The following is a 14,977-nucleotide window of genomic DNA, read 5'->3' on the forward strand; positions in this document are numbered from 1 at the left end:
TCACTGAAAACTTAAAGATTCGTATGTTCAGCCTAATGTGGGGTCATCTTTAAGATATTTAATGAAAATCAATGTAAGAGTATAAACTGCAAAAATAATGGAAATATTTTTCTATAAATTCAGTTAATAAAGGGAAATTGTGAAAAAAACAACCAATCCTCAAGCAAAAAAAACTAAAGAGAACCTTCATGCTTTTTTTCCTATTACTATAATTTCAGTATTAATTGAACTCAAAAGCTGAAACTCTGTTTTCTCTAGTTTTTGAATCAGTTTCTATCACTTCCAAATTTTACCTTTTTTATTCAGCCATCTTACTTAAAAAGCATATACTGCTTTAGCATAGCTTAAAAAAATATCTCTGAGATAAAGCTCATTTACTTTGCAGAGTGCTCTTGGAAAGCAGTCCAAAATTGCCTAAATGTGTTAGCTGTAATCTGGATGAAAAAAGATGCCAGTATTATTCTGTGTCCTTCAGCAAAGACACACAGTATTATCAGCTAAATTGTCTCGGTGAGTATATCCCGAATTAATTGACATAAACATGACTCACTGATTAGCTGGGTGGTGAAGTTCACTTCGTCAGGATCTTGATATGTACTGTGTAACAATGATATGTGTTGATAACATTGGATAAATGTATTGGCAGTGGAAAAACATACTGCCTCCTAGGCTCAAAAGTACCTTGACAAAAAGGGATAAAACTGGGATAAAACTTGTTAGTTCTATCTGTCAGTGGACCTGAAAGAGCTGCAAAACACTCCTGTCCACTGTGCATCTCCTCGAGAGATGTATGGGGAGCTCTGCCTGCAGGAGGAATTTGGAGGCTTTGAAAGTGTGACAAGCAACAGACTGGGTAAAGAGCAGTGCTTTATGTATGAGAATAAAATTAAGATAGTGCTGGTCAAGAAGAAAATCCAAGTAACGTAATCATAGGGTAAGCAGGTGGACTGTAGTCTGTCTGTGACCTCTAAGTGCTCCTGCCACATAGTACAAGGGTTAAATTAATCGACAGCTGAGAAAAATAAAATTGTCTCCAAAATGTCTTTAAATTTAAATGTATGCTGTTTTTAACATGCCAAGATCTTCCTTAATCCATGGGCTAGGAGGACAGACAGCAGACAGAATTTTCTGTCAGATTGTAAAAGTGGTTGAAGACAGCTGCTGTGGTCCCCGTGACAAAGCTTCCTGATGGCCAAACCATTCTCCACAACCAAGGCATGGGCTTCGCTAAAGAGGGGAAATTCTGTTCTTCAGTACCTCACAGTCATGTGGCTCATCTCTGAGACAGCCTAAACATTCTGTGGGATCCTGTGGCTTGAATTTGGGCCCTGCTAACCTAAAATTTAGCTTGAGCAGACTTGAACAAGTTCTGAGCTTTTATGATTCACCCGTTTCCAATTACTTTACGAGGGCTGTGCTTCAAGCCAGCATGCAAACATGAAGGTTTTGTGCCCTGTTAACAGGTCCTGGCCTGCCCATGTCTACCCTGCACAGAAGCACTGATGATGAAGGTATGGGATTGTCTTTAATTTATATTATGCCAGAAAATTGCACTGTGAATTTATTATCATTTTCTTCTCATTGCCTAGTATAATAATAAAAATGTCAGTTATAAAGGGTAAATTTAATTTCAAATAATTACCAGAAGAATAAATTATATAGCTTGATATATATTTATTCAGAGTGTATTTAACATTATTTTACACAGGGCTAGAATACAGTAAGTAGTGTATGACCTATTTACTGAATAATTGTTCGGTTTTTCTGAAACAATATTTAGGTGGAAAACAGGGAAAAAAGAACTGAAGGAAAACTATATTGTAATCGTTGAATCTGTGAGGAAAAACAAAAACTGCAGTAAACTAAAACTGCAATTTAAGTTGCCATCATCTCAGGTTTAATATTTAAAGTGGTGCATTTGAAAAAATCTGTTTAGTCTTTGAATCTTACTTACTCTGTTATTTAGTCCTCAGATGCTTGGAAAAGAACACTGAACTGGAAAATTCATTGAAAGATATTCAGATGCCTTCAAAAAAATTTGGCTCCCTTAGTATAGGTGGATACAGTAAGTTCAAAAATGTCTTTTACCTTTCCCCCTCCCCCACCCCACCCCCTTTTTACCAAGTGGTTCAAGGTCTTCTGCTGTGGAGCATGACATGACATGACAGGACAGATGGGTGTAATGGGAATTCTTGCAGTTATTCAGAACTTACAGGCAAGGTGATTTTTTTTTTTTTTGGAGATTTCCAAATATTCTCAGTAATTTTCTAAAATTCCAAAATGTTCTTATCTAAAATGTGCTTTTTCCATAGTGTGGTATCTTCATGTTTTCACGATGAAGTGGCTTAACTCCTTTTTCCTTTATAATAAACTAGAAACCAGAAGTCTCTAACAGTGCAATAAATAAATAAGAGAAATGAGGTTGGGGCACAAACCCAAAGCTTTTTAATGTTGTTGAATTTAAATTACATTATAAAATCAAGTAGGCCTTTTTGATTTACAGGTGCAATTCCCCTTGGTTTGTGTTAGCAGGTTGGGAGAGTGGAGAAGTTCAGTTACTATGAAAAAGCAGACGCAGTCTAAATGAAAAAATCTTGAAAAAACATTTAAGCAACATTTAAACTCTATCACCTTTGACACTGTGTGTGGGGGTTGAATAGGTTGAATAGATTTGGATTGAATAATCATTCTTGAAAGCACATTCATGCTCTGAGACTGCATAAACCTTGGTACGGACCGGAACAAAATGCTAGAAAATGAACTGTTAATGCCTTGTGAGTGGTGCCCCTCAGAATTAGGGTAGAGAAGTGTTCGTGGTGTGCTCTTAGGCTGAGCAACATCAAGGAGCCCAGCAGCGGGAGGCCTGGTACCTGTCTAAACTGTACTTGCTCCAGCCTTTGCTACTAGCTTTTCTCTTCATGACAAACTTCCTCTTGATAAAATGAGCAGTGATTCTTAATGGAATTCCATTTTATGAACTGTATTGAGTCGGGTCAGTCATTGCTAACTGTTCTTTTTGATGCCTCCCTTCTTTCACTGTTACCTTATTTATATAATAACTCTCTTTATCTTTGTGTTTTCTGTCTTTTATTTCTGTCACGTTTTTACTAGGGCTAAAGATGAAATCTTCCAGGCAAGATGGAGATTTAAAGATGTTCTTCATGCTATCAGTTGTATATTCATTATTTTTTTATTCCTCTTTGTTCTTACTACTTCATGTCTTCAGGGTAAAAGCTTTTGGGTAAGGGGAATCTATTTTTAATATCAAAAATAGGAGAAGCAAATCCAGTTATGTAGTCCTACTTAAAACTTCAAGTCTGCTCACAAATCCATGTAGGTTATTAGAGTGAGTATATCTGTGACTATAGAGTATGCAAAAGTTAAAATTAGTATTTCAATGTGTTCCATTTAGATTGTTTATGTTTCAGTGTTCTGATGCCTTGCATATTTGTATCTGGGCAAGTTTCTGTAAGATTTGCATTCTGACTATTACTGCAGTGCAGTCCGTCAGCATTGCAGCATCAGTTCACTTAAAATTCATGAGTGAACAATTGAGTCATTCAGTTTGCAAAACTTACAGGGTGTGCCTTTAAAATGTTCAGCTCACAGCCAGCTTGGGTAGGACGAATAAAATGAATGGAACTGGAATCAATATTGCTTCAAAAATAATAGATACTTGGATATGTTTCTGGGATGCTTTACAAACTGTCAAGCAAAGTCTATCTGGCAGGTTCAAAATAATATAGAATTTCTTTCCTCTGCTGGGAGAGAAATTTTATTTTTGAACCTGTGTTAGATTTACTACTGTAGAGACATAACAAGTTTCACATGTAAGCTTAGAATAATGTCATGAGACGGCATGTTGATTCCCCAGATTTTATTACTTTCTGCTAGTTTAGCTGTAAAACATTTTTTAAAATGAATAGCTAGGAACTTCTACATGTGTATATTAGGACAGTCCACTTGAAACTGCTCTATAATCTTTAGGGGGTGGCTCAAATGTTCTCTTGCATGAATTGTAATGCATGTCAAGTAATTTCACTGGAGAGCTGACCTAAGTCAAAACTCTTTTCGCTTTTAGACCTGTGGTACCAAATGATTCTGCCTCCCCATTTTGATGAATCAAAGAAGCATCCTTTGCTCCTTGATGTGTAAGTTTTCAACCACATGGCAGTGTTGTGTTAATAATCACTTTCATCTACTTCAAATGTTCTTAATAAGGAAACACAAAACTGGAATGTTTTCTAATTACTTCTTGAAGTACTTTTAAGATGGAATGGAAAATAGGGGTTTATCCCAGTTCATGGTGGATTCCTGTGCCCTAAGATGATGTAATGTTTAATGAGCACAGCTCTGGCACTGGCACTGAGGCAGATATGTGACTTAACAGCCAGGATGTTCATGTTAGCTTACCTCCTCCTCTGCTCATGATGTTCCTTAGGAGTAATCTTTGATGAAATCACAATGCAGAATGAAACCTTGAATAAGTCTTGTATTCTAAAGCTGAAGTAGTGTGTGTGACATTGGATGTTTTCTTTAACTGTCAGTCAATGTTGACAAACATCATCCTGTGGTCAGGATTGCATTTGCTGTGTATTTTTTTTCATAAATACAAGCCCATGGGCATGTGCTGATTGGTCTGGTCTTCCTCAGGCACTTCTGTTCATCCTGGTATGTTTTCTTCTAAATGTGAACTACTGAATTTTAGGTATGCATTAAAAGAAAAATGTTAAGTTACTCCTTTTTTACAAAAAGGTGACTCTATAAGGAAAGTGGCTGTTAGTTGTTAGATACATCTTTATATAATGCAATTTGGTAGCACTTTTTGATGTGCCACTGAACATTGAACATTTTAATAAACAGCCAGTGCTCTTGGCTTCTTAAGGCTTGTTTTGATTATGATACTATTTTTATTGACTTACCGTGATGTTTGTCAGGATCACATCTGGTTCACGGTGATCTTAATATCAGAAATTACTTTGGTATTATATGGATCCATAGTTTGAATTAAATTCCCAGTGGTTTTTTTCTGTGCTTTTAAGACTGATTAAAGTGGGCTATAGAGGCATATGAGCCATTCTTCTGTTTCTTACAGTGTTGAGCAATGGCTAGAGAACTTCACTGCACAGAATTTTACCATCAAGACACTCAGAGTATGATTTCATAATGATCAAGTGCTTCTGAAATATTTTCAAGTAAAAAGTTACAATTATAGTTTTGCTTCCTTTTTCTCAGCCTGCGTAAGAAATAGTTCAGACTGATGAGACATAGAAAATGGTACTTTTCATTTTTCCAGTTGAAGGCTATTCATTGATTTCAGACTTAAACCAAATAAATCATGGGTGAGTGGAACAGAAATAGAGAACATCACTTTGAAACTCAGGTGACTAGATATGCCAAAACAGAAGAAAACTTGGCTTGGATTTCTGATTAGCTGCCTTAAGTCAAAATAATGAAGGTTTCTTATTACAGCAGAAAGAATTAAAACAAAAACAACAACAAAAAACAAAAACAAAACAAAAAAAAATCCTGCTTTCTTGATTAACAGCTGAAGTTTCAAAAAAGCATATTGCTTTTAGTGGCACCTTGAAGTCAGTCAGTGATGCTTTCCTTGTTTCCTCAGTTTAATTTGAAAGTTTATCCTGTTTTAAAGGCCAAAATTGTCAGCACAAATTATATTTCAAATGCTTGATGTGAGAATATGTGGAGAATAAATGCCTGGATTTTGTGGCATTTTTCCCCTAGGTATGCAGGACCCTGCAGTCAGAAAGTTGACCAAGCCTTCCGGCTCAGCTGGGCCACGTACCTGGCGAGCACAGAGCGCGTCATCGTGGCCAGCTTCGACGGCAGGGGCAGCGGCTACCAGGGCGACCGGATCATGCACGCCATAAACAGGAGGCTGGGAACATATGAAGTGGAAGATCAGATAGAAGCAGCCAGGTGAGCCACAGGGAAAGGTCAACACCTGCTCCCTCTTTTATGTTCTTATTGTGTAAGGGGGAAGAATAGCTGAAGGTTTTTTCAAATCGTCATCTTGAAAATATTGGCAAAAAATAACTGCATTCTGCTTAATTTTGTACACTGAAGTGTGTCATTTATATGCCAACCATCATTTTATGTTTAAAAAGAGAGGAGAGTTAATGCTGTAATACCACTTAACCATATCTCTGATTTTATGGAGATGAAATGTGTCATACTGTAGAAGAACACGCTACCAAGGAATTTGGAGATGGAAGTTTTACTTCAAGCATTTGCAAGTTTCTGTTGTCACAGAATTATGAGAAATACTCAGCATTCAAACCGTAGTTCACATTTGTCACTTGGTTTATGCTTGTAGAACTTCACTAAAACAAACAATCCCAGTATAGATCTCTCAGAATTGCAATGAAATTTGATCTTACAGGGTTTTTTATGTGGGATTTTAAAATGTTAAGGAGTTTAAACAATTTAACAATCTTTTTTTTTTTTTTTAATTTTTTTTTTATGCTGACTATTTATTTCCATGCTGACTATGGTGACATGCTGACTATGTATTTCCATGTGTTGGTCTGTTCCTTACTTCTGCAATTTGATTTTAGTGCATCTTTAAAAAAAAAAAAACAACGCAGATAGTGAAATCTGACCTAATACAATACAAATGTCAGTGATTATGGATTGAGAGGTTTCAGAGTGTCATATGTACAGATGTTTTTTTAAATTAAATTAAATTTTTCTAAATTTCCTAACGACACTCGTGCCTGAATTATCATATGTTTTCATGTGCTGTCACTATGATGAAGTGGGAAATGTACAATAGAAAGAGGAAGACTTGATGGGAAATAGGCACATCTGTAGAATGGCAAATATTTGCTGTCTGTTAAGTGTTTAATTATTCTGTTTGCTTTCAGAAAATTTTCTGAAATGAGCTTTGTGGATAAGAACAGAATAGCTATTTGGGGTTGGGTAAGTACTCAAAAAATTTTGGCTGGAGTAGTATTTAATTTAATAACTATTTATTGTGGTGTCATGTGCATGAAATCCTGTAGTGCTTCATGTGAGGCACCTCTGGAGTCACAGCACAATCCAGTACTTGAGCTGATAAGTTCATCTAAAAGTGTGTTTATACATTACCCTTTTGCAATCACTCGGGAGCCTTTGTAAGAGAAATTAGGACTACTAGAGGGATTAAAAACCAATTTAAACAGATGCTGCCAAGTTCCTGTGTACAGTATGAACCTTTAAAAAGAAAAAAAATCCGAGTATGTATTCAACAACATTTCTTCAGTTGGATGACTGATTTTAAAAAAGATGTGAAATTACACTCGAGCCAGCTGTGTGGGATGGTTATCGTGGTATTTGCAACCACAGGCCAGATTTCTCTAACTTGATGCATCTTTAAAACCTGGCACAGTAGATGGAAATATTTAATAGTTTAATAGCATGCACCCTCAGCTACAAAGCTAAATGTATACATAGTGTTAGTGATTGCAGTGCTGAATTAAATTGTTAACTGAAACTTGGGCACTGCAGGTGACAGGCACAAATGAATAAATTGCTTGATGGCAATATGGTGTCTTTAATTGCTTTTCTTCTGGGGGTAAACATCTCTGTTCTATGAAATCACATGTAATGGTATTAACTGTAGTGAAAGGAAAATTCTTTCTGCAGAAATTGATTATTTGATGCGATCCCATTTCAAGTCCTTATGACCCTCAGGATGAATAGTAGAAGAATATTCCTCTTTGGAACTATGTTGGGTTATGGATCCTGGACATTGAACCTGTTGGCAAACAGATTTTCTTTATATCTTGAGTTTTTAGATTGTCAGCCTTTCATTGTCAGCCTTTCACTATGTGCATGAATTTTGTTTGCCATAGATTCAGCAGTAATACCTTTACTGTGGCACCAGGTTAGGCATTTATACAGTGTTTAATCACTAAGTGTATGCATTACTTTGCTTATCTCATTGGAAGGACCTAGGAATTGAAATTGGAGCAAACATTTAAGGACTTTGAAATAAGATGCAATTCCCTTTGCCTGTAATCTGGTTTTAAGACAGGAATGAGATTCAAAAATAGCTCTTGTTTTTGAATGTGGGTGGGCACATTTTCCTAAATAACCCATTCAAACTCTTGTGAGGGCAGTCATTTGGGCGGTTGGTGACAGTGTTTAGGTATCTTGCTGCCTGGATGCTCAAGTGTGTCAGATATTTACTCAGTGTATCAGGCTAGACTGTGAGTAAATTTTCTGTGTATAGCAAAGAGTGTGTTGTTGCACAGTTCCTCCCACAGACTCAGCAGATCCTACACTCTCCAGTCACAGTCTTGCTCCTGACACTTTGGAGGAGAGTTAGGGAGCGAGTTACCATGGGCCTGCTCCAAGGGAGCGGGAAATTTTTGGACGCCCTGTTGCAACTACTCATCAGAGCAGACTGTGGGCCAGAGCTCTGCTTCCACCCACTCCCCCAGCACGGGAAGGGACACAGCGGTTCAGCAGTGTCTCGTTTCCTGTCTTTTGCTGCTGCCTACAGTGCTACCAAGCACAGTCATCCCCAGCTGAGTCACAGTTCGGCAGCGTTTGCGCCCTTGTTCCCCATCAGGCTCTCATTCATCAGTGCCACAGCTGCCATGCGCTGTTTGGTGCCTGTTTCCCCGACCGAGCAGGCTGGCTGAGATCTGACCCAAATTCAGCATGGAGTTCATTAATATGAAAAACGCTGATCCTATAAATGCCTGATGAACTGTGTAGCAGATGGGCCCCATCCTTTCCCTTCTGATTAAAATAACAGCAATGTTTTCTTCTCAGTCTTATGGGGGATATGCGACCTCCATGGTGCTTGGCTCTGGGAGCGGCGTGTTCAAGTGTGGAATAGCGGTTGCCCCCGTGTCACGCTGGCAATATTATGGTATGTGAGGGCTTCCTCGTTACAAGGATTCCCATATGTCTTCCAGTGCACACGCTGCAAAGTGTGGGTTCATAGCACAGAACTTTGGATTATCTACTAGATGCCATGTAAATGCCACTTGGTCTGTTTTTATGAGCTCGTGGCCACTGCATTTTGAAAATAAACCAATTTGCTAAATATTATTTCCCATTTTGAAAAGTCAGATCCATAACTTCGGGTAATCTCTTTAACCATTAATGAAGGCTAAATCATTGTAATATTGGTAGTACTGCTGTAATGTATCTGCATTTGCTTTGATGACATACAGTACTGTGTGTCAGAAATCCATTGCAGTTAAACTTTTGTGTCTTCAAAATGAAACTTCACTTATAAGAATGAACTGTGAGGATTAACTTTGAACTTGCATTGTAATTTGCTCTCTAAAAGTACCAGAATAGGATTTGAATTGCCTTAGGTTGGTTGGTCAGGGGTTTTTTTAGCATGTAAAATTTGGATTTTATAATTCTAATTCATCTTGAGAATAGCTTGATGTGAGAAAAACCTGATCAAGTGGACAAGTGTCTACATGTTTCAAACCTTTAGAGCATAAGGTTTAAGTAGTTGCATGAGGCTAGAAATGGGCTAGTTATAGGGGCCCTCCTCCCAGATTAAAAAGACTATATGAAGTTGTGAATCGGTGCTGGCACAATCTGAACACATTTTAACATTTTCCTCATTTTTATTTGTCCAAAAACATTCAAGGGAAAGCTTTCCCTGGCAAACCTCTGCTAAAGAAGGCATAATTTATCATTCTGCAACTAGCACAGAGGCTGTATAATGCTAATTCAGCAGATCAGATCATGCTGCCAGGCAGTAGCAGTAGTCTGTAGGGGACATAGCGACGTCTTCATAATATTTTGGACATGAATATTACAGTATGACCAGATATATTTTTTTGATGATCTAGATCTCTAAAATTCCACTTTTACCTAGTTAAATGAAGGATTATGGAGGCATATTCAGCATAAAAAAACTCTAGTGCAACAACTCTGATGAGAAGTCAAATGGACATTAGAATACGGCAGCAGAGCATTCATTTGTATGGTTTAAAACAAAGCTGCAAATCTGCAAATGGTAAAATGGCAAAGATACTTTTTTTTCATTTAAGCTGAATCCTAATATACTACTATATTGTCATAGTATAGATTTTTGGTAGTAAACATTTAGATAAAATAAATAAGATTTTTTTTCAGATGCTAGTTATTTACTGTAACATCTTCAGTCATTTTTTTAGGATTACTGAAAGAATAACAATAAGGAAACACTGACACAAAGTGCTATATTAATATTCAGCATTCAGGTGTCCATGGCAACAAGAAGATTAACTATTCTGAATAACGATGGTTACCTACATCCTTCATTGTGGAAAACCTGATTTCCAGTATGCATTGTTACTGCTTGTATTGATGGGTAAAATTGATGGTAGACAGACTGAAAATTAAGTAGCAGATTCTAATTTTGGGATTTTTTAAATTTCAGATTCAATATACACAGAGCGATACATGGGCCTTCCTACAGAAAATGATAATCTGAAGAACTATAATGTAAGAAAGAGATCACTTTTTTGTGTGTTGTTTCATTTCTAAACTGGTATATTGTTCTTTAAACAGTTTAGTTCTTTCCCTGTGGGGAGAAATAAGTTTTTTTCTTCTTTCCTGCTAGAACTGTTGCATTGTGCTGTTAGAGGCTGTAGTCTCATGTGCTTGAATTTGCACAAGGCAGCTTCCTCTTGGTGAATGGTGTGGGGTTTCTGTTGTTTGTTTGGTCTGTTGGTGTTTTGGGTTTTATTTTTACATTCACTTCTATTTGTCTATTTTGCAGACTGTAAAATAAGCTGTAAAAACTTTTATTTTAACTACCAAGAAACAAATTTGTTTTAAAATTCATATGTTCATGAGCATACTTTAGCATACTTTATCTTAAACATTTTTCACAAAAACAAATGTACTCCCATTCTTTCTGAAATGTAAGGTTTTTTTTTTAAATGGGTATTGTGTGAACTTCCCTGCTTTAGGAATCTGCAGGTTTTTTTCAGGGAAAGCAAAATCTCCTCAATACTAGAACACCTTGACAGGTAGGCTAATCTGTCTGTACCATGATGATATCAAATTGCAGAGCAACTGAGAGCCAGCATTGTCAGGACTGAAATGTTGGCCCCATCTCCATAAACAGAGGGTGTCCAAAGCTTTTTCTAAAATGACCAGAGTTTGCACAGGAGTGAGGGAATTTGCATTTGTCCTGCTGAAAGCAAATTGCATGTAGATTGTTCGTCCTTGTTGCAGTGTGATTAATCTAATTGACTTGCTCTAATCTAATTTGACTTGCTCTTCCATGTGCCAGATGATTTTTGTTGCCTCAAGGGCTTTTTGAAGTCACAGGTATCAGAGGTAGTCTGGGCACAGGGCAGAGCAGCCAAATGTTCTGTTACGTTTTTGGAAACTTCAGGCTGAGGTGAAAACACAGTGGCTATGGGAGAACTGTGAGGAATCTGAGGGGTACTTTGTGCCCTGGTTATTGGAATGTTTCACAGAAAACTGCTTCACAGTCCAGCCATGGTGATACTGGAACAAACATTGATGTTAGAGGAGGAGATAGAGCATTCTCTGTGTTTGGGTTGGTAAGCAGGGTAGAAGACAGATAGCACTGTTGTTTGCATTAAAAAGGTGTCATGGGTAGAAGAAAGGGTGGGGGTTGTTGCAGTGTTTTAAAAGTATGATAACATGTTTTAAAAGTATGATAACACATATAAATACATACATATATGTACTGAAACATGTGGTTTGACATATATTTACAGTACTCTAGCGTTGTCAACTGCTATATGAGACATTCTGGTCAAGATTGGGGACAATGGTGGTGACTGCTGGACAACTTGGTACTGTGTCTGTCTCCCTCTTCTAACCACTGAGCTCTTGGGCCCAGCAGGAACTGACCAGCAGCCTGCAGCCTCCTGCCTGCCTTTTTCCAAATGTGTTTCTTTAAGGCAGTGGGAACAGTAGGAGGTCTGCGAGGTAGCAGTGTAAATATGAGTTCCTGTCGCTGTGCAGAACGAACGTTAACGCTCTGGGTGCACAAAGTCACTCACCAGCTTCACGGCACAGATGGCAACAGAGGACTGTTTAATCCTTTCAAGCCAGGAGTCGGATTTTCTTGGCATGGTATCCATTGCTGGCAATGGCCACGTTGAAACTGCCAGTACCAAAGAGCTAAAGGTTTCAAATGTGTTACTCAGAGGACTAATTGGGGAGAATGGTGGCTAGATGGAGGAGGAGTAATTGCCTAGATCAGATTGTCACACTTCGCTGCTGCTCCTAGAGAAAGGAAAATGCAACTTAAATCCTTGTTTGTTGTTAAAAGCTCCAAATATGGTACTTGGACTTTACTTTTAACCTGGAGGGTGGGGTAGCTTGAGAAGTGAGTTTGTTGTTTCATGTGGCCTCAGTGACTGTGTTGCCGGATTTTGTTATTGCTGAAGACCCTTACTGACTTCAGCCCAGTATGTTCCTGGCTTACAGCCCCTTTGATCCATGTCCCAGTCCCAATAGCCAGCCTCCTGGCCCCTTGACACTGACAAGAGCTGTTTGCTGAAATGAATGGTTTTTGAGGTGAATGCAGAATCTGTACTGAAAGCTAGTACATACAGCTGAAGCTGTTAAAGCTTGCACTGCTAACTCTGGCTGTCAGGTTTGTGTGCTGCATCATATATTCTCTATCCTGCTGCATTGCTGTAAAGCTGGCATGAAAAGTGAAAAGTTGCATAAACTGTAGTATGCACCCTGATTTAAAAGAAATGAGATGGTATACACACCTGCTTGGAGAAGATGAGCACTGCTAGGCACATCCCTAACATGTAGAGTATTATTAATGACTGAATATATAGACTCAAGAAACTAGGTGTGGTAAGAGGGGTACATCCTGCCTTTGTATTACTGTGACATTAGGTTTTACTTTATGGAAGGCAGAGAAGGTGAGATGTTAAATATTGTTTGTCAGGAGTCAAGTCTGAGGGAGGACTCACACTCCTAAGTGGGCTAATTAGGTCTGTTCAGTACCTTTAATGTAGTTGTAAACTATTAAAAATTAGAGCTTTGTAAAAGAGAGAAACAAGCATGGCTAGTGCTCCTAATATAATCCTAGACTGAATGGCAGAGAATCTGGTGGCCTGGAAGAAACATCCCTTTGATGTTTCATTGAGACTGAATCAGGGCAGAGCTCTGGAGGTCAGACGCAGTAGCCATGTAAAGCATACTGAAGAGACTGTTCAACTTGTGAGAACATTATTTTGCAGTTCACTCTGAATTTGATATGCTTTTGGCAAGTGTTTGAAACAGTCATAGATTTGGCAATCTTTTTCTAGCAGATTTGAAATGTTCAGTCCTTAAGAACTGCTGCATCATTAGGTTATGCAAAACAGGGTACAATTTTGTAAATATGCCATCTTGTACTGATTTGACATTTGTTCTATTATCTGAGAATATGCTAAAGGGAGAGAGACCTTCAATTTCAGCCAAACCTTAACTTGTTTGTGGAGTGCTGATAAAATGTTGACTGCTGTGTGATCTTTAGAAAAGCCAGTTACACTCAGCAGGGCCTAATTCTCAGTACTTGTTCATGTTACCTTTTCAAAGCCTTTGTCCTAGCAGTGTAACTGTAAAACAGAGCTGGTAAATAGAGTTGTATTTTTTTGCTGTCCACTTAAGGTTTGTTCAGCTGCTGTTGCTTTGTTGTCTAACTGTGCCTACCTGAGAGTGCTCCCTATCTTGCAACCTTCTTTAAGGACACAAAGGTACTGTGTCCTTAAAGCTTGTTTTAGGGAAGGGACTCTTCATGTCAAGTGTGAGTACAGCAAGTGAGCTATCACCAGTGATAAAAAAGCAGAGAAGGTATCTCATATGCTTCTTCTTTCTGAAGTATTTTTACAAATAACTTTATTTTATTTAATGCCTGAAGAGGAAAAATGGTGACATCCTCTTTCTAAAACTGCTTTTGCCAAGTCAAGTTCTCAGAAGTGTAGCTTAAATCAGGCTTCCACTCACAGAAGGTTTACTTAAAACAGCATTGCTTTTCTGCAAGAAAGCCTAGCAAGGTGGTCTATCCATTTTCCCTCTGCACATGTGGGAAATTATTTACTCAAAGGATACTGGTTGGTTTGGGGTTTTTTTTTTGGTGTTGGTGGTTTTTTTGTCTTTAATCTCACTGGGCCATTTCTTTCTCATTTGTTCTTTTGGTCAGCTGGTTTACCAGTGCTCTTCAGTGCATCAAAGTGCTTTCTCCATATTTTGGCACTTATTCTTACTCCATGATACCAAATCATCTAAATGGAAAATATCATGCTTCCACTCTTGGTGGATTTCCATATATTGGATTTCTGGTGCTCTCTAGCCTACGACTATCAAAAGAGGGCAACTGCAGTGTTACAGACTGGAGGGTAGGGGTTTTTTGCCCTCTCTGATGAACTTGGTTTTTAGATTTCATTGAATACATGCAAAGAACTTACTTCATGTATGGAAGGGTTCTGGTACACTATTCTGCCATGACAAAGGAGATTCAATAATTGTACTTGTTTTAATGATTCATGAGTGTACAAGAGACATAAGGAAGTCAGAAAGCTTCTTGTCTTGGCAGTATAATGTATTCGACTTTTTTGGGGTACTAATCCTTGTGCAAGGATACAGCCTTAGTACAAAACTAGGAAGAAAAGCAAGTCACTAAATTCTTCTGTTCATAATTTTAAGTATTTTTTTTCTTGCCAGATTAACTGCTTGTCTTATCAAGCCTAAAATCTCTTGTCCCTGTTGTTCCTCTTCTTTCACTGCTCACGGCAGAGCACCATCCTACTCCCTTTCCTTGCCCAAATTAAAAATCTTATCTGCAATCCTCACTGTCTTCATTATTTAGTCACAGTAGCAAGTTAGGTGGGCTAGAATGTTCTAGGGAATAAGTTGTTACTATGTTTTAAATTCTTTGATTAATCATAGTTGCTGATTATTTCATCTTTTCATCACTGTATCGTGTTTCCATTCCCAAAATGTAGCTTGACTTCTATTTAGAGAT

General features: G+C 37.9%; 1 protein-coding gene across 1 annotated transcript in view; it reads left to right on the forward strand.

Moving 5' to 3' along the window:
* DPP4 (dipeptidyl peptidase 4) overlaps nt 1-14,977 on the forward strand; it is a 40,580-nt gene that overhangs the window by 22,661 nt on the left and 2,942 nt on the right. Inside the window, exons 16-23 of the mRNA XM_036386688.2 lie at nt 386-510; nt 1,464-1,511; nt 1,967-2,065; nt 4,082-4,151; nt 5,746-5,940; nt 6,888-6,942; nt 8,785-8,884; nt 10,403-10,467. Of these exons, the coding sequence (XP_036242581.1) occupies nt 386-510; nt 1,464-1,511; nt 1,967-2,065; nt 4,082-4,151; nt 5,746-5,940; nt 6,888-6,942; nt 8,785-8,884; nt 10,403-10,467 (757 nt within the window). The remainder of the gene's footprint in view (nt 1-385; nt 511-1,463; nt 1,512-1,966; nt 2,066-4,081; nt 4,152-5,745; nt 5,941-6,887; nt 6,943-8,784; nt 8,885-10,402; nt 10,468-14,977) is intronic.

Source organism: Molothrus ater, chromosome 7 (genome assembly GCF_012460135.2).
Source record: "Molothrus ater isolate BHLD 08-10-18 breed brown headed cowbird chromosome 7, BPBGC_Mater_1.1, whole genome shotgun sequence".
Taxonomy (NCBI): Eukaryota; Metazoa; Chordata; class Aves; order Passeriformes; family Icteridae; genus Molothrus; species Molothrus ater.